Below are 21337 nucleotides of genomic sequence, written 5' to 3' on the forward strand. Positions count from 1 at the left end.
ATCGTTTGATGTTTAAGAGACAGAAGATGTCTAACTTTGGGAAATAAGATTCTGATTAGCTGTGATGTGATTAGACCACATATGATAGTAAAATGCCTCATTAAACCTTATAAAAATTCAAAACCATGATTTTGCTATTAATAAATGTAATAAATGGAATCCTAACAATTAACATGCTAGATAGATCTATTAGAATAGAAGCTAAATGCCCTATCTCATCCTGAAAGTTTAGAGTTGGTATGCAAAATGAAGCTGAATATTGCACTGAAAACATTGCAGATTGAATTATGTTATTTCTAAGAAAAAACAAAATTCAAAATAGAATTTTCTTAAACTAATGAATGATTAATTTACTGAAACCATGTGTACAAGCACTTACCCTAAAATTATTCCTATCACTTTATAAAGAAACATTTGTAAGAAATATAAGAATAAGTGTTTTACAGTATCATAATTACACATAAATATTATATATGTATATGTATAAATTTTACAAGGATTAGGGCACGTTGTTTTAATAGCAAAGAATGATCTATTCTGGTGTGTGTGTGTGTTTTAATGAGGTTAGGATTTTACTTTTGTATCATTTGGAACTAAATTTCCTAAACTTCCATATACTGAAATACCGATTTTGATTATAACATGGTAATTTTTGTCATAAGTTGTAAGCTTTCTCACTCATATGAGAGTGCCTTATTTTGCTAACAAAGTGTATATTTTGGTTAGGCCTAAATATTCCTACATTAGTAACATAAATATCATTGTGTAAATAAAAGAAATATACAATTCACAGGAATTACTTTAAATAAAATGTTTCAGGAATTTACCTGTTTCAGAAACAAACCATGTGTGTTCCCACTTACGTATCTCCATGTAGATTATAAAATACTGTAGACTATGAATACAAATATGTGTACACAGTAGGATTCTTTTTATAATGCATTTGACAGTAACAAATCTCCATATCTCAGGACAAAGTATGCCTTAAAATGTGATTCTTACTTGCAGTAAAAGCCTGGGTTCTTTCACATCAGTCTTTAAAGACTTTCTACCAGTTTGTTCTCATGCATGTGTCTGTGTATATGTACATATGTTTTGATCAATATTGAGATTTATTACTGTCAGTGTAAATATTGGCTTTAATTTCATCTCAGTCAATACTTATAACTTAGGTCAATTAATCTTGTTAACTACTTCTGGGTAAGTTAATATTTTCTTAAATAAAATATAAATTACTTAGATGTGCACCAATATCACTTGGATATTACAACTAATAATCACCATATTTTAATAGATTATATGCATGATAAACCTTGATAAATAAATTAAGCAGAGAAGTTTATGTGTTTTAATCCATACCCAAATACTGTTTGCAACCAAGGACCACTTTCCAGAAGTGTTAAGGGAATCACTGCGTTGTAAGCATTCAGTGTTGATTGTAAGATATAAAGGAACATGGCATAGTTTTAGCTTCCCTTAATAGTCTTCCTTTAATATGTACACATACACACACACATACACATAGATAAATAAACCGCAAAAATTAGGCTTTAGAAAATGTCATTTACAAATACTTCTATAAGCCGAGAGAATAGATTGGTCACTACTGAAAAAATATGTCATCAATTTAACAGAAAGGATAATTTTATATTCTTTTGTTATTCATTTACATTTCTATAGATCTGGTGCCTGGGGAATGAAACACGATTCCATATCAACAAAACTGTGGATGCAGCCATTCGATCTGTGATAATTGGTGGATTGTTCCCAGGTATTCAATACCGGGTGGAGGTTGCAGCTAGCACGAGTGCAGGGGTTGGAGTAAAAAGTGAGCCGCAACCAATAATCATTGGTGAGTATAATCGTTGGTGGGTACGTCTCTGTGGCCTGGGCTTCAGAGTTAGCCAACTGGTAACAAGGTAGATGATATTTTTAATCTGTATCCTAACAGTGGATATGCAGCAATGAGTGATAGGGTACATTCATCATATAGGCAAATAGGTTGACTGACTCGGGTTTCTTATAAAAATAATTAGCAATTTCTTCTGCTTTTAAGTTCCCCAGAAAATTCTTTAAATTATAATCACTAAGTGTTTAAATGCTGAAAGTTGGTTTGAAAATGATTTTTAACCAATAATTTCATTAGCAATTTTGATGTCATTGAAATATAATAGGAAATGAGGCACTTACTGAAGAAAGTGCTTTATGTTTCAAATCCTCTAAGCAAGGAAAAAATGTCAAAATTTAATCAGAAACAGGCCAAAAGAAACTTTGTAATCCAAATATATTATCCTGAAGAAGAAATCCCTATTAAATCTACTATCATCATTACAGAAAATTGTTCCCTATTAGCATTGATTTTGTTTGCCTGTTCTTGAAATATATGTAAATGGAATTACACAGAATATAATATTTTGTGTCTGGCTTCTTTCACTAAACAGTGTTTTTGAGATTTACCCATGTATGTATCATGCAATTCTTATGTTTTGTTTCTGAGCAGTAGTCAGTTGGGTGAATATATCTTATTTTGTTTCTCTGCTTTTCTCTTGAGGGAATTTGAACATTCCTGTGTAAGTCTTTTTGAGGACATATGTTTTTATTTCCTTTGGAGAAATACCTAGATGTGGAATTTTGGGGTATAGGATTGATATAGTTTATAAGAAACTGTAAACACTGTTTTATATTATTATATAATTTTATACTTTCACTAGCAAAGAATATGACTTGCAGTTTTTCTACCCCATTGTCAACATTTGATGTTGCCAGTCCATAATTTTAGTCATTCCAATAAGTATGAAAGAGTACCTCACTATTGTTTTTACTTCAGTTTTCTTTGATGACTAATGATGTTGAACAACATTACATGTGTTTTATTGGCCATTCACATATTTTCTTTCTTACAATTTCCAAGTCTTTGCCTTTTTAAAACTGTGTTGTTTGTCTCTTGTTACTGGACAGGAGAACCGATACATTCTGGATACAAAATCTTTGTCATATATTATTTATTGCAAATATTTTCTCCTGGTCTATGGATTCCCTATTTCTTTTATTAACAATGTCTTTTGATTAGCAAATTTTTAAATTTTTAAAATTTTTCATGTTTAGTGCTTTCTAAGAAATTGTGTCCTATCTGTAGATAGTGAAGATATTTTCTTAGATTTTCTTCTAGCAGCTTTATAATTTTAGCTCTTATGCTTATGGCTCTAATTTATCTTAAAGTAATTGCATGTGTTTTGAGAGTTGAGGCTTATTTATTTTCCTAAGTGTATCAGTACATGTTTTATTAAACTTTTCCCTATTTGATTTTTATAACTATAAAATTTCCTTTTCGGGGTGCCTGGGTGGCTCAGTCGTTAAGCATCTGCCTTCGGCTCAGGTCATGATCCCAGGGTCCTGGGATCGAGCCCCGCATCAGGCTCCCTGCTCCGCGGGAAGCCTGCTTCTCCCTCTCCCACTCCCCCTGCTTGTGTTCCCTCTCTCACTGTGTCTCTCTCTCTCTGTCAAATAAATAAATAAAATCTTAAAAAAAAAATTCCTTTTCTACTTTTCTATATTATATATAAACTTACTTTTATATATTACCTTTTCATCTTATGACCTTACTCCCCTCATTTATTTATTTTAATACTTGTGATGTATTTTTTCAGGGTGTATTCGAACAATATTCTGTCTCCTTTCTTCTTATTTGTGTTACTATGTTAAAATCTACCGAATCATATCAAAGGTGAATAAACCTTACATTCCTGGGATAAATCACACTTGATCAAAATGTACTATGTTTTCTACAGATATTACTGGATCTAACTTGCTAACATCTGGTAAAGAATTTTGCATCAATTTTCATGTGGGATATTGATCAATAGTTTTCTTCTAATGTCATTGTCAGGTTTTAGAATCAAGACGGCTAACCTTGTAAAAGGGGTTGGGAAATATCCCATTCTCTGCTATAGTCTAAGAGTTTTTGTGGGCCTTTTATTATTTCTTACTTAAATTCTTTCTAGAATCAGTTATAATATCTGTGCTTATAGTGTTCTTTGTGGATTCTGTGTATATTTATGAATTTGCATTTATTTAGAATTGTTATTATTCCTGTGTTGGTTGTGTTAAATGGATTTTTGGTTTTGCCATCAATGAATTGTTCTGATCTAAGTTGTTGAATTTATTGTTATATGCTTATTTGCATATTTGCATTATCTCCTTATTTATAATCCCCTTTAATTGTAATGTTTCAGGATGTGTAGTAATGTCATCTTTTATTCTTTTTTTAAGATTTTATTTATTTATTTATTTATTTATTTGAGAGCAAGAACACAAGCAGGGAGGAGGGGCAGAGTGAGAGGGAGAAACAGATCCCTGCTGAACAGGGAGCCCGATGCAGGGCTAGATCCTAGGACCCTGAGATCATGACCTGAGCCGAAGGCAGACACTTAACCAACAGAACCACCCAGGCGCCCCTCATCTCTTTTATTCTTATGATGAGAATTTGTGTTCCCTCTCTCCTTCTCTTTCTTCTCCCCCTTTTTTTGCCCCTCCACCCCTTCAATTTCAAGCAATCTTGATAAGGATTTGTCAGTGTTTTTAATCTTTTCAATTATAAACTTTTGGCTCTGCGAGTTTTGTTTATTTGTTTTCTAATTAATTAATTTCTGCTATTTTTTCTTTTTTTTGTTGTTGCTTCTTAAGAAAGAAATTTATATCAATGATTTGGACCTTTCTAATACAGAAATGTAAAGTTATACATTTCTTACTAAACACATCTTCAGCTGAATCTTACACATTTTGAGGTGTTATGTTTCCATTTATCACAATGTTAAAAATACTTTTCACTTCACCTAAGGATTTCTTTTTCTTTGTAGAGGTTGTTTGGCAGTGTATTATTACATTTCCAAATATTTTGGGATTTCACAATAGCTTTTTCTTTCTGATTTATAATTTAATTCCACTATGGTTAGAAAATGTACATTGTATGAATTTAGTCTTTCAAATATGGAGAATTATTTTATGGCTCGACATTTGGTCTTAGGAAATGTTCCTTGTGCATTCGAAAAGTATGTACATTTTTCTGTTCTGGAGAATCGTTCAGGTCTTTACTGATTATCTGCCTGTTTATTCAGTCAATTAGTAAGAAAGGAGTCTGGAAATTTATTATAATTAAAGATTTTGGTATTCTTTCCATCTATAAGTTTTTGTTTCATATATTTTGCTACTTATTTTAAGAATACATCTTAGGATTATTATATCTTATTAAGGAACTTACCTTTATCATTATGGAATTCCCACTTTATTACCTAGTAAGATTCTTTGTCCTGAAATGTACTTTGTCTAATATTAGTATAGCTACATTATATTATAAGTGTTTTCATGGTTTGTGTTGTTTCCATCCTTTTACAGAGAAATTGTACATTTCTATTATTTATATTGCATGTTAAGTCTGTTTTAAATTCAATATGATGATCTTTGCCTTTTAATTGGAATGTTTAGACCAATAACTTCAATGTAATTGGTGATGCATTTGGACTTAGAATTACCATCTTGCTATTTATTTTCTATCTGAATTTGTTCCTATTTTCCTAATTTCTTTTGGATGAATTAAGTAGTGTTCTGTATTCTATTTTATATCCACTATTGGATTCTTAGGTATAACTTTTTTTTTAATAATGATTAGTCTAGGATTTGCCTATCAAGACCTTAAAAAATATAATTCCATTTTCATTCCTCTCAATATTTTTGCTATTGTTATAGTTTTACTCTTATACATGTAGTAAACACCAATATACAAACTAAAGTATTATTATTATTTGCTTTGTTTAAACCATTAGTTATCTTTATCTTTTAAGTAAATTAAAAACTAAGAAAAAAATTTTATGTTACTCAAAATGTTACTCATTTTTTGTCAGATATTCTGTTCTATAAATTCAATCTCCTCAGTCTCCCTGAGTTCCTCTATCTCTTTAGCTCAGGAATTTTGTTTAGCCATGTTTGGGTTCCCCTTCACTGCATCACATTTTAGTATTGTCTTCAGATCGAAAGCTATGAAAATAGTAAGATCTCCCTTGTTTATTTTCCCTTTCCCACAATCCTGCCCTTTTGTTTTACATATTTTGCCTACTTTTCTACTTATTTATGGTAGGATTACATGTCCCATACCTGTTATTTCTTTATGGGCAGAAATGGAAGTATCCAGTGAATTATTAATTCTATATAATACTTTTCTGTTCTAGAATTTCCATTTGTTTTCTTTTACATGTTTCATTTATTGTAATAGCTACTTTAAAGTCCTTTTCTCCTAATTTCAACATCTGTGTCATCTCATGGTCTATTTCTATTGATTACTTTTTCTCTTGACCTTTGGTTGTCTCTTCCTTTTTTTTTTTCTTCTTTCTTTTTTTGCTGTTGTTATTTTGCTTGTTTTTGCTTGCTGAGTAGTTTTTTACTGTATACTATACATTGCTGATGCATACCATAAAATTTTGTGATCTTCTAAAGAACATTGGGTTTTATTCTAAAGGGAGTTGATCATCTTGATTTTGTGGGGACTTGGATTTTACCTTTGTTAATATGGGACTGTTTATGTTTTGACCTTTTTCTCAGAGCAAAATCTCAGTTTGACCTTTACTTCTAAGTCATGGCCCTTAAGAGGCTTCAGTGAAAAGCCTACTATGTTGATCAAGTTAAAAACCCAACTTGATGAAATTCAAGGTTTAAACACAATTTTCTCTACAGTGAACATCAACTGAAAAGTCTGTTGAGCATTTTCAGCCTTCTGGCTTTTGATATTCACCAGATTCTTGGAATCTTCATTCTGCATGCACAGTTAAGAGTTCATCTTATGATTGAGGGGGAATTCATACAAAGAGTTGGAAACATCGCTTTCGCATGGCTCTTTCACATGGCTTCCAAGTGAAAATTTTCAGTCACTCTCTCATTTCAGAACTGTATCCTCTGACACCTCATAGCAATACAATTGAGGTTTTCAGTTTGGGTGCTAGCTGCCTAGCACTGTATGGTTTGAAATCTTTAAGGGGAAAAGAAAGCCTCATAAGTGCAGATTTCCCCTAGTGCATTTCCCTTTTCTCAAGGGACAAATACCTTCAGTTCTTCCTGCTCTTATTTGCTTATTAGTATCTTTAATATATTTTAAAATATTCTTCCTAGAGTTTGCATATTTTAAGAATACTTACCCAGACTTTGATACAATAGAATGTGCCAGTCCCATTACTTTCTGTTTGTTTTTGGAAATGATGTGCACAGAGCACACTGCCAAATTCTGGGAAATTGTTTCTTATTACAAAATATTTATTGTATATGAAGAGATTTAACATTCAGTCATACTGTTGATTTTTTTATATTCTCCAAGTTTTTGTTCTTTTATATATTAAAAGCATTAAAAAGAAAAAGTTATAGTATTAACTTTTCTTTAAATTGCCTTCCCTTTCTTAATTAGTCATACAGACGGAATTAATTTTTTAACCTGAGGGGAACCTACAATCTTGCCCTTCTGAGATTTTCTAAAATAAATTGTAATAAGAGAGAAATACAGGTACGCCCAAAAGGATTTAACTGATACACACACACACACACACACATTATGCTATTTAGAAGTAAACCATTAATTTTTCCCTTAAAAATGTTTATGAAACATATTTAAAGGGCATTGTTTTCTGTGAGAACTCCTAGATAAGTAAACAAAGCTTTGTGGGTTTTTATAATTTTCTTTTACTGTCTATAACATATATGAAATGGAATATTTCTAACCCAGATTGTCAAGTATCTATATTTTTCTTTTCTGTATTTTCTATTATTTTTATTAAGAAGTATAATTCTCAAGTAAGGAAAAGTTTTTTTTTTTCTTTTTTTGTAGTGACTATGTGTATTGCTCACAATATTTGGGGGATTTATTGTACTCGGAGGCAAGTAAAACATTACAAGAATACCATTTAACCAAGCTCATGTCATGTCAATTAAGAACTTAACAACTGTATAGTAATTTTAAAAAAGGAAAACTAACTTAGAGTATTTTAAATCAAATAGAAAGTTTTGCTTAAGTTTCTATTATTTTAAAAAGACTAAGTGTCTTCAACTGTATAATTACTACCTTTTATTTTTTTAGTATATCATACAACTGTTTCCAAATTTTCTATGAAATAAAAAAATAATCTAATAAATGATATTTCTATCTCTGATTTGTGTAGTTAGAATGTGCAATATTCAAGATGTGATCAAATAGAATTGTACCCCTTGGAATAAATGCATGCTCACACACGTGCATGCACACACACACACACACACACAAGCACAATTCAACACAGAAAAGGCTATTTATACTCAAGAGATTTATTTCTTTTTAATATCTACTGTTGTACTAAAGAAGCCTTTAATTGTTTCTTTAATTACTCCTGCACATCTACCTTAACATCTTGTCTGATAACCTTATCCACACAGCTGTTATTCCTTAGTTGAAAAGTGATTTAGTGATGGCTAATCTCCTTTTTCTGTTTCAATTTGTGCTTTCTCTATTGTCTGCTCAGTACTAGAAACAGCACTTGAACTGACTCAAGCTCTACCTCATTTCCCCTTTGCTTTAATTAAATCATGTATTGGCATTTTGATGTAATTCATGGCTGATAATTTTAGATTTGTCTTATGCCAGACTATGTACTGTTTCATCTATTCCTTTTCAGTTTCATTTTCATTCCAGAAAGTTCCAATAAGGGAATATTAATTAAAATATTATATAAATAAAATAAATAGCCATACACAGGTTTACAAGCATTATTGTTCTTTGTATTTTCCACTGGTAAGATGACTTTACATCAAAGTGTCCATAGTTCTTCTATATTGTTGCACTTACACACAGAGAAATGCAACCACATACATTTACATAAATAAGCATCAAAGAGTATGCCATATAATAAATTTACTTTGATTTATAATTTTCAGTAATCTTGCTTAATAATATAGCTATTGTTTCTTTAATCATTTGGCCATTTAGTGCTTACCTTATATAGTTGGTAATAATATGTGGAACAGCTGCAAACTTTCACAGTCATAGGTACAATTGAATCTGATGTGTCTAATTAATTTTTAGTCCAAGAAATTAGTTTTGTTCTTCATTACTCTCCAATGGGAGGAAGACATTACATTTCATTATATTTTTTGTCTGCAAGAACAATGGAGCATTACAGGTCACACACATCCCTTGTCTATGCTCTAATTAGCCCAACTGACAACATTGTTTCAAATATACCAGCAGCATAAGAAACAGTAATACACCCTTGGTAACATAAATATTAAACTATATAAAATATCATATTTTATGAACCTTTTACACAAATGAAGGACAAATTTTCTTTTCTCCTTGTTCTATAATGTGTTTGTTTTCTTTTTAGTAATTCTTAATAGCTATAAAAATCAGCAGCTATGTGTATGTCTCATATTGGAAATATGAATTCATTTTAAAACTATTTTTTATTTATGTTTATATATATAATAACTAAGGACAGATAGATTGGGAAAATTAAGCAGGTTTATTACATAAGTGAATCTGGGTTTTACATCTGGAATTTAACACAACAGACATTTCAGAAATGGAATATAAGTACGTATAAGAAAAATGCTAACAGCTATAACAAACAAGCCTATATACTGATTGGCTAGACAAAATAAAAGTGTTTTTTTTTTTTTTCTTATTCATAGCCCAGTCTATTATGGATTAGCAGAATGGAACTTGGGGTTTCTACTGCACAGAGTTATGTAGGGAACTTCGATCCTTCCAATCAATAGCTCTGCCATCTCTTACAGGGGTCAGAATCCTCCAAAGATCCCTTCTTTCTATTTAACATTAGGAAAGAGAGAAGAATGTCAAGTATTGTCCCGGTAGTATATGGGTCAGGTCTAGAGGTAGTATGCATAACATGCCTATGCAGTATTATCCAATAACTCAGTCACTTTGCTACACTTCAACTACAAGTGAGTCTGGGATATGTTGGCTAATTTTTTGACCTGGAAGAAAGGAGAAACTGGCAAACAAGTCATCTGTGGTTCTTGAGACTCTCACATCTAGACAGTTTACAACTTACATCCCTGAAGTTCCCTGAGTGGCTCTTAAAGTAAACCTTACCCATACCTGGGTCATAATTTTGTGTCATAAACTACTGTGTTCTTATCAACCTCTTTACATACATCATCTTAAATAATACTCCCAACTATTTGAAATAGTACTGTTGCCAACTAACAGAAACAGGTACTTGAAAAGATTAAGTGCCCTACATAAGGTTATTGCTTATTTAAGTTGGTAAGTGGCAGAGATGATAACCAAACAGAAAACTTCAAAGACCATGTTCTTTCTAATATATTGTAATGCCATGATAACTAAAACAATGAACATCATACATGTGATGTGATATGCTGAAATTTGCCACTTATATTTTGATTTCAATTTATTTTTAAAGTCTTTGATTAGGAATTAGTAGGATATGTTATTGACATTACAAATCACTTAATTCCCAGTGTGTAAATATCTTAATCTTTTAAATAGACACCTAAATCTTTGCTTTTCAGTGATACTATGATTCTATAAGTTTTAACCTATTTTAAAATGTGGATTAAGATTTTCTTAATTATCTCTGAAAGGTCTAACCTACCAAAACCATGACTATTTCTAGAGTAATATTAGTCCAGATTTAAATGTGTATTTTAGTAACATAAACCTTAGACTTAGTATTAAAGTTGTCTTTTTAATTCAACTTTCAAGCAGATTTTCAAATTAGTTCAGTTTTAAGGGAATATATGAGTTTTACCTTTTTGTGACATATACATATTTTAATTATAGATACTAATCTCTATGAAGTACATAATTGTCATTGTTTTATACAGTAGTTTTAATACATTCCAAAAAATTAAAGGGTGTTTGATCAAAATAAGCTCCTTGTTAGTCTATTAAGGACAATATTAAATTACATATTTTTAAACCATGAACATTTGAATTTAGTCAGTGCTATAGAGGAAATGCAGTTTGCAAATTTTACGAATGTTGTAGTTGTTCTTTTTATTTTAACAAGACTATATTAAAGCATAATTTACCTAACTAAAGAGAAGTTGCTGCTATTTTGCACCCTAGCACTTATTTTAGTACTTATTTATAAGGCAGTAAATCAAGGAGCAGTTCTGAATCTATTCATAGTAAACCAAAACATAAGGAAGCCATGTTCTTAATCACAGTTTAGACTCATAAAATATGAGAACTTATAAAATATGCTTCTTCTGAAACTTATAAAATATGCTTATCAATAATTGTGATGGGATCAGAGCACAAATATTACCTGCCTTCATAAGAATTTTCTAATTTGGTACACTATGTATGAATTCCTGTGTTTACTTTCATAATAATGTTGACTAAAACTATTATTTCTTCCACAGGGGGACGTAATGAAGTTGTCATTACTGAAAACAATAACAGTATAACTGAGCAAATCACTGATGTTGTGAAGCAACCAGCCTTTATAGCTGGTATTGGTGGTGCCTGCTGGGTAATTTTGATGGGTTTTAGCATCTGGTTGTATTGGCGAAGAAAGAAGAGAAAGGGACTCAGTAACTATGCTGGTAAGAGACTATTTCTAGCTAAGAAAATCTCCTGTCTTTAGGAACATGATGAGATAAAAGAGAGGGAATGGGACTGAATAATTAGTGAGTGAATGAACGAACGAACGAATGGATGTTTTGGCTTGTTGTAAACACCTGCTCTGTAAAATGCAATTATAAATATGCTTTACTGCATTTATTCTCCCCGTATCACATTATGACCATAAGGCAAGTTTTTGCTTGTACCTCCAGTGAAGCCTAACAAGAGTGCACACGGATAAATGTGTAACCATTTTTTCTCAATTAGTTCTTCAAAACGCACACACACACACACACACACAGACTGTATGCCATGAAGCCATTATCTGAGAAGTGGATTTAGGCAAGATCATTACTAACATGCTCAGGAAGAAAATATTTGAAATATAGCTTCTAGTATTTCAAGATGCAGATTACAATAGGAAATGTCCCAGATGGCAAATAAAAACAAGGAAAAAAATCTCATCAGAATTAATAAGACTGATGAAGCATGAATTGATTTACTAGTCTAGTCTATCTATTTCAAGGTGACCAATCAGCATTTTAGAAAGGAGAAAAAGGAAAAGAAAAAGAAGCAGAAGAAGAAAAAAGGAGATCCTAGATGTTCTAGCTATTTGCAAAAATGTTTTCTTCTTAGAATCTGAAACAGAATTTCAAGGATGTCAAAAATTGTGGCCTTCAAAACATTTCCAAGGCAGAGAGGGAGTGGAATTATCAAGTCAGTGATTTAAAGAATGAACTCAGTATTGAAGCTATGTTCAATACCAATTTTAATTGCAATTCATTTTAAGTGTTTCCTCTAACAACAACAATCATAAAAATATGTTGTCTCGCAATATTTCACACTTTCTAAAATGTACAAGGGAACAATTTTAATTTAACATCATCCTACAAACACTTCAGAATTTTTTGACGCATTTTATTCAATCTTCTATTTCTAGTTTTAACTTTAAGTTTAAATGTTTATAAATGTCTTAATAACTGATTTTGACAGAAGCTTCATAGTTTATTAAGCTTATAAGCTGCTCTGGCTTGCAGGCTTCTTAGTCGCTGATGATGTCTAAATAGTGTAAATAAAAGGGAAAGCACCCATTTGGTTGTCTTGCTTGTTATCTGACAGCATTCAAATGTGATCTTTCTATTATAGCATTGTGGCTCATGTCCATATCTTATGAAAATGAAGGTTATTATTTACTATTAGAGTAAATTTCCATGACTGGAGAAAGCAGGACAGTGTATCCATTGAAAAGGGGATTCCATGCTTTGTGACTTGCAATCATTCTGCCTTTCTCATGTCTCATTGGTTGCTGATGGCTTCTTCCTTGTGCTTTGTCATCTGACTACTGTATCACTACATCACTGAGGGATTCTTTCCAGTAAGGGATGCTAAGCAATAACTAGTGTCAATGTCTTGAACATTCATACTTTAATGTACCTTCTTGTTCTGCAGTCCAGTCCTCTACCTTCATTCCTTGTAGACATTGTCATCAACCCATCCGTTTAATCAGTCGCCGTGTTACAGTTCATCTCTATGACATATATATGAATCATGTAAATCATAGGGAAGAGCTGATTTAATTCATGGGCTAGTTTGTGTTCATCCCTTCACTTGATTGTAGTGAAAATAATATAAGATTGACTGCTCTAGTTTCAATGCAAAACTCTAAGATATCCATATTTGAGGTGTTGCATTTTTATCCTCCACATTCATTCTCTCACTCCTATAAATAACATAGTTCTCATAACTAGTAGGTTTATGCTTTTTGTAAAATTATGTCAGACAGACTTTTTTCTTTTTCTTTTCCTTTTTTTTTCTTTTTTTTTTAAAGATTTTATTTATTTATTTGAGAGAGAGAGCACATGAGAGAGGGGAGGGTCAGAGGGAGAAGCAGACTCCCTGCGGAGCAGGAAGCCCGATGTGGGACTCGATCCAGGGACTCCAGGATCATGACCTGAGCCGAAGGCAGTTGCTTAACCAACTGAGCCACCCAGGCGCCCCGGGGCTTTTTCTTATAATGACAAAAATTACTCCACACCTGTTGGAGCCCTCTGGTCCTGGCCAGTGGTTCTGTCCAGCTTCTGGTTCCATAGGTCTGAAGTGGGGCCCACGATTCTGCATTTCTAATAAGCTCCTGAGGGACATTGATGTTGATGGTCCGAGGGTCTTCATTCCCTCACCTATGCAGCCGCCCCTGGAGGGGCAGCCCTGCGCCGCCGCGTCCACGCCTCTCTTTTCCTTTTTTTTTAAATGGCAGTTCTTTGCAAAGCCTATGCATTAAATTTGAAAATATCTGTTGGTCTTTGAGCTTAACAAGAATAGTACATTTCCTATTATCATTTCTCATTGTGATTGATATCCATCTGCTTGTAGAGGAACTGCTAACTCAGAAGGTGCTATGCACTTCAAATATTTTGGAATAAGGCCAAGCCAGAGAGCAGCCTTTCAAAACCTTTATACTTAATTGATAGATGGCTGACTCTCAGAATGGATTCACCTTCGACTAATAATTTGCCTTCTGGCAGCTGCTGTTGTCTTCTAGGTGAGAAGCAAATGAAAATCCAAACCATAGGTACCTAGCATTGCATATCTGCCTTGGTGAAATTTTTTACACATTTCCCTGCATATCTATCCTATCCTCCACCTGTTAAAATTTTCATGTTCTTGTGCTTATACAACTTTAAAAGGGGGGGATTTTTAAATAGGTATGATTAGTGGAGTATACATCATAGGTTTAAATTTCTGATATTTTATGCATGAGCTAATGATCCATTTAAGAGCACAAAAATTTCATACAGGGCTATTTTTTTCTTTCTTTGAACTGTGTTATAAAAATTATAGAGAATATACTCTATTTGTATATATTTTGGTTTTCATAAAAAATTCTGTGGGAATTTTATAAATTTTACAAGCATGGAGAAGTGATTTTACTCACAAAGTGAAAAGACTAATATTTTCACTTTTTCACTGCATGATAATGTCTATGTGGTGTCCAAACTATTAATTCATGAGAGCATTGGTACTTTTTTTTCCTAAATAAACAAAAAAATGAACTTTGAGGTTAAGTATTTAGATTAATTTTATAACATAAGACACTTCATTTATTTCAAACTCCAATTCTGATCTTAGATTATACTTAAGCAGCTGATGCAATTTACATATATTAAGATATACATATATATCTGATGCAATTTACATATATACATGCATTTCAATAAAGCTTGACTGACTCTAAGTAGAATTGTAATGCAGGTAAAATTTGATTTCAGCTCTCCCTTTTTCCTACTTCATTCCAAGTCTCTTCTTAACCAATAGAGGTAGAATAGGGAAGATTTTAACTAGTGGGAAGATATGTAAATATCTTTCAGGTTAGAGATTCTAACTCTCTGCAAGATGCCTTCCACTCACCCTGTGCAGGCAAAAACTTACTGATTTTTATTATAGCTAGTCTTTGGTTCTCTGTCATGTGGAAAATTATATTTGAAATGTCTAGAAGGAGGAAAAAAAATGTGTGCTACTCAGTATTGATATTTTTCTTATATATCAGAGGATTTAACATATTTATCATAAGACACTAGTGGAATGACACCTTACATTATAAAAACAACAATCAAGAATCAAATGCAAACGTATATTTAAATGATCTGGGGGGCGCCTGGGTGGCTCAGTCGGTTAAGCGCCTGCCTTTGGCTCAGGTCATGATCCCAGGATCCTGAGACAGAACCCCACATTGGGCTTCCTTCTCAGTGGGGAGTCTGCTTCTCTCTCTCCCTCTGCCCCTCTCCCCTGCTTGTGCTCTCTCTCTGGCTTGCTCTCTCTCAAGTAAATAAATAAAATCTTTTAAAAAAGATTTGAGAGGAGAATTTGGCTTGAACCTATTTTGCTTCTTTACACAGCAGATATTGGAGATTTCCCCATGGCAATGTTTACACACTAACTTCTTATTCAATTTTTTTTCCCTATTTATCCTTTATTTAAATTCTTCACACACAATCCCATGCCACATCTTTGCACATGGTGCAAAGAAGGGCAGCTGTGACAAAGTCCTTATATCTCATATTCTGTGTGAAATCATTTTATACTTTCATTGAGCATCAAACGTTATTTACCTTATTCTCCACTGAGCACTAACAGTCTACTTGTCACCACATGTGAGGTTCCTGGCTGCTAGAATAATTCACCACCTGAGTTGTAACATCAAATGAATTATAAAAAGGCTTGGGCAGAAAATACAGAGAATATTAGGTAATTTTTGAATCTAGAGTAAATGTTTGATCATATGTATAACAGTGTTTGTGAATAAATAAATGAACAACCTAAGTTTGGGTAAAAATTATGGAGCTCTCATGAGGATACTATGTAGCTATATTATATATATAATATACATGTTCATGTATATCCATTTTCTAATCCTCACAGAGGTTACGTAACTCTTTTCAAACTTACGTTGTTTACTTTTCTATTCCCAATTTCATTTGTCAACTTTGTAATGACAGTATATATATTTTCACTTGTAAAGGGGTGAGTGATAGTATATGAGTATTACCTCTGAGAATAACAGATGCTATGAAACTCGGTAAATATAAACAATTTAATGAGTGAGCAAATTATGAAGTACTAACCACTTCTTCCATAGGCTTTAAAAACCATTGGTGAAATATAAATTATTTGACAAAACTATCCAAAGACAGCTAAAAGATTTGATGGAATTTTTATACTCTGATTATCTGGGCTGACTTAATGCTTATTAAAAGAGGATTAATCTACATTCATATTTGAGAAATAGTTTTTCAGGAAAGGGAATGAGGCTTGGCTGGCAACATTAAAGTTTCCATTTGGAGTAGGAAAATGTGGCCTACTAGAGATAGGCACTCTGAAAGCTTCCTTACCTCAAAATGTCAGTTTACCACATTGCTCTATTTCCTTTCCACTTCAGTTCTAACAGGCATGAGATTAGGATTAATCCTGTCAGATAATAGTAGAGGTACTTTCTGTATGATAGAAACTTGCAAAACCTCTTTACCTCATATCCTTTATAAATATTGCAAGAAATTCAAAATATTTAATGCAATTCTAAAACACTTAAGGCTATGGTATCTGTAGAACTTTTTAGATACCTTAGCACTATCCAGTTAGTTTTAGGTAAAAACCTCTATATGTTGTTCCCTGAAAGTTCTTAACTTTAGATACTAGCAGGGACTCCTTCCTGGTAAAGATTCACACTTCTTTCAAATTTATCTCTGGTAAGCACAAAGTTATTACACTGTGATCATAAAAATCATGACTTGGGGCAAAATTGTCCAACGACTTCTCCTTCCATCCCTCTTGCTTTTAAATTCAAGAAAATTCAACATTTCTTTGAAATGAAATCTACCTCAAACAGCTTTCAATTTGCCGTGGAATTTTTTTTTTCACTGCCCAAAAAGAAAGACTGAAAGAAAGAGGAAGGAAGGAAGAAAGGAAGGAAAGAAGGAAGAAGGAAGAAAGGAAGGAAGGAAAGAAGGAAGGGTGGGAGGGAGAGAAAATGCTAATCAAAACACCATATATGACTTCTGTTTTACTCATTCTAATTGCTTGTCCTTATCCCTAGTCTACTTTTCATCTCATGGTCTAATACGACCCAGTTACTTTTGGTCTGCTTTTCAAAATGGAACAGATCTAAAAGTTTGGAGTGTGGAGTAAAAGGGAAACTTGAATATTCATCTTTTTTTCCCCTTGTTTTACAAAGACAACAAATCAATCTTATTATGAGAAGAGTTGTTTTTTGTTTGATTAGTTTGGTTTTTGGTTTTCTTTTGTCATGGAAGCATACAAAATGGAGAATTTTCATGTATACCAAATTCTGTCTATGGACCATTTTAAGTTGGTCATGTATTTACATAATGTACTATTCATTTTTGCCTTTGTATAGTTGGTGCAAAGATAAGTGTCTTTATGGAATATTTTGTCAAAAGCAGTCTAGAAAGATTTGAAAACATTTTAATGATGATTGGAACACAAACAGAACTGGGTATATCCTATTTTACTCACAACATTTAATTCTTAATTGGTAAATATGAACCTTAGCATAGTGTCCATACTCTAACACATCTGTAAATTAATCCTGATGATATTTTTTCCCAGTTTTCTATTGTGTTAAAATACACATAACATAATATGTACTATCTTGACTATTTTTAAGTGTACAGATTGGTGTCATTAAATACATTCATAATGTTGCGCTATCATCACCACCATCCATCCCCAGGACCCTTTTCATCTTCTAAATTGAAATTTTATACCCTGTAAACAATAGCGCCCATCTCCCCCCTTCTCCAGCCCCTGGAAACCACCATTCTACTTTCTGTCTCTATGATTTTGACTGCTCCATCTACCTCGTATTGGTGGAATCACACAGTACTGGCCTTTTGTGACTGACATATCACTTAGCATGATGTCCTCAAGTTTAGCATATGTCAGAATTCTCTTCTTTCAAATAGCTGAATTGTATGTGCATACAACATTTTTTCTTATCCATTCATCCATTTATGGACATTTGGATTGCTTCCAGGTTTTAGCTATTGTGAATAATGCTGCTTTAATTCTTTGAGACCTGACTTTCAATGCGTTTGTGTATATACCAGAAGTGGAATTGCTGGATCATATGGTAATTTTATATTTTTAACTTTTGAAGAACCACCATACTGTTAACTGTTAAATGGCTGTACCATTTTATATCCCACCAATAGTGCACCAGCATTCCCATTTCTCCACATCCTTGCCAACACTTGCTATTTATTGTGTCTTGCATAGTAGCCATCCAAATGGGTGCGAGGTAGCATCTATTGTACTTTTGATTTTTATTTCCCTAATTAGTGATGTGGAGCATCCTTTCAAGTGCTTAATGGCCATTTGGATGCTATCTGTTTGATAAGATTTTGAGTGTTGCCTTCTAAGTTTAAATTTTACATTTTAAAAAAAAGATTTATTTACTTATTTTAGGGACAGTGCTGGGTTTGGCCAGCAAACCCTGAGGCAGCAAATGAAAAGATTACTCCAGACACCTGAATAGGAGAAAGGAGAGGGCAAGGGGACCAGGCGCTCTAGTGATGAAAGGTCCTGAGCCAAACTCAGTCTCCCCTTTAATTGCAGGTCTTATCAATACATCAAGTAAGAGCGGAAAAATAGAAAGGAATGTTAGGCTTTAATAATCAAGACATATATATATGGGACAATGCATGATTGAAGCACGCGGGATGTTAGGCTTTAATAATCAAGACATAGACATATGGGGCAATGCATGATTGAAGCAAGCAGTGTTCTTTCTAAGATTGAGTAAATAGCAATTATGTGAAGCAGTGTCTCTAAGTTGGTACTGGTTAGTAGAAAAATAAAATAATAATTCCAAAGTGAAGCAAGCAGTGTTAGTGACGTGCGTGCAGGCTAAGGGTATGATGAATATGTGGCCATAAGGTGAGAGTGTTTTTCATCTAAGTTAAACATTTACTCCCTAGGTGAGAGCATTGAGCCGCAATAAGGATCTGGTTGTTTTCAGCTCAGAAACTTCAAAGGAGACCCAACATTCCAAGCACTCCTCCTTTGCTTTTTAATTGGTCTCATCTCAGGAGCCATATTTCACTTAAAACTTATCTATCCAGGCACTATGAATCCCTAGAGAGAGAGAGAGAGGAGACAGAACAAGCAGGAGGAACAGAGGGAGAGGGAGAGAGAATCTGAAGCAGACTCTGCACTGAGCATGGAGTCTGATGCAGGGCTTGATCTCATGACCCTGAGATCATGACCTGAGCCAAAACCAAGAGTCATATGCTTAACCAACTGAACCACCCAGGTGCCCCTAAAATTCACAGTTTATGAAGAATTTGCCATTGGTTAGTATGTAAAAGTTAAGTGCAACTTAATTTTCGTGCCTCTGCTTCAGTTGTCCTCCTTTTCTCTGATATCACTTACTGCTTTAGCAATAATGGAAAGTTTGGGTGGGGACAAAAGAGCATCTAAATTAGGAAAAATACTTCGCTTCTTTCCACATATCTTCTAAATAGCACATTTGGAGGTATAGCTCATCAGTGCCTCCTTATTTGCATATTCACAATGATATTCACAACATTATCTTAACTCTCTTTTAGTAGAGTAAAACAATCACTTGATAGTCCATTAAAAAACCACATAACTAGAAAGTCACATCAGATGGAAAGCTAATTAGCTGTACTGTTTTCACATTTTGTGTGCATATTTTTTTTCCCTAATCAGGACTTTATTTAATAGCTCCAGTGCTCAATTTTTTTCATTAATTGTTTCAGATTAATTCTTCTTTTGTTGTTGTTAAAAGCAGTTATTAATGGGACCCGATGTGGTATGGACCACTGCTGATTCTTGATTCCCGTCACTTAGGCAAGCTTGTCAGGAAGCAGAGTAGCAATCAGTATTCTTTCATCTTCTCTGGGAACTGTTCATAGCCAGTCCTGGGCAGATACGAAGGATATGTCAGGATTGTTTTATAATGAATTTGAGATGGTACCTGAAAAATTGAGAAGGCAGTATATTTCAGGTGCCAGCCAGATGTTCCTCAAAGCACTACCTCCTGATAGACCCTGGGAATCATGATCATATCACCCAATTATGATGTCGTAAGAGATGTCCCATTAAGTGACCTTCGGGAAGGGACTGGGGAACTGCATTTGGAAATTTACAAAATTTAAAGAGGAATCATATTTCATAGCAAAAATTTGAGGAATAGATGAATTAAGGAGAGATTATTCAAATTAAAAAGTATTTATTATATGTATACTTTAACAATTTATCCTCTATTTAAAATATGAATCAATTCATAAAACGTTCTTTTATTTTTTTCTCTATTTTTTACTCATTAGGTAAATATATTCAGTATTTTTCAAAGATAAGACATGTTGGATTCATATCTGTGCAATGCTTTTTTTTCTTAAGTTTTTGTTTTTAGTTTTTTTTATGTTCCAAGTTTTTATGTAAATTCCAGTTAGTTAACATACAGTGTAATATTAGTTTCAGGTGTACAATATAGTGGTTCAACACTTCCACACAATGCCCGGGGCTCATCACACCAAGTGCGCTCCTTAATCACCATGACCTATTTTACCCTTCCCCCCCACTCTCTTCCCCTCTGGTAACCAGCAGTTTTTTCCTTCATCCCCAGGAATTGGTTAGAGATCTATATTCATTTTAGTCAGAATTGAAGTTTTGCAGTCCATAAACTTCTAAACACCAACAATTTTTTCATGATCTTCTAGTTACCTCGAGTGGCAAAATTTGATCCATGCTAATGTGAAACTATTCATACTGTTTTTATGTCGGTAGCTTTGCGGAATAGAATTTAGTGTCCAAAGAGAGGGCTTCTCCAGGTAGAGCTCTATGGAATGATTGTTGATGTGACTAATAAGTTTCAGAGTTTTATAAAGACCTTAAGTTTCTGCAATGATTACATACAGTTTGACTATGTTCAGTATCAGGTATTTGAAAATTTCATTTTTTGTGAAGGTTGGATGGTAAAACAAAGCACTCAACACATTATTCTCTATTAATTATAGTTTATGTCTATTGTAATTGTAGTTGTTCAACTCATAGTGATTAATGGTGTCCCTAAAAGAATCTGTGATGATGAGGAATATGTCATCAATCAGTACCTGTTTCTCTTTTTCACTGGCAGGATGTTATTACCTGTTTGAACTCTTCTGTTTCAATTTCTGTTAT

At 33.1% G+C, this 21337-nt stretch overlaps 1 protein-coding gene across 2 annotated transcripts in view; it reads left to right on the forward strand.

The window, feature by feature from the left end:
• ROBO2 (roundabout guidance receptor 2) overlaps window positions 1-21337 on the forward strand; it is a 1281409-nt gene that overhangs the window by 1205641 nt on the left and 54431 nt on the right. For both annotated transcript variants that reach the window (XM_044919554.1, XM_044919552.1), the window contains exons 17-18: window positions 1681-1852; window positions 11419-11601. In XM_044919554.1, coding sequence (XP_044775489.1) covers window positions 1681-1852; window positions 11419-11601 — 355 coding nt within the window. The remainder of the gene's footprint in view (window positions 1-1680; window positions 1853-11418; window positions 11602-21337) is intronic.

Source organism: Neomonachus schauinslandi, chromosome 1 (assembly GCF_002201575.2).
Source record: "Neomonachus schauinslandi chromosome 1, ASM220157v2, whole genome shotgun sequence".
NCBI classification, from domain to species: Eukaryota; Metazoa; Chordata; class Mammalia; order Carnivora; family Phocidae; genus Neomonachus; species Neomonachus schauinslandi.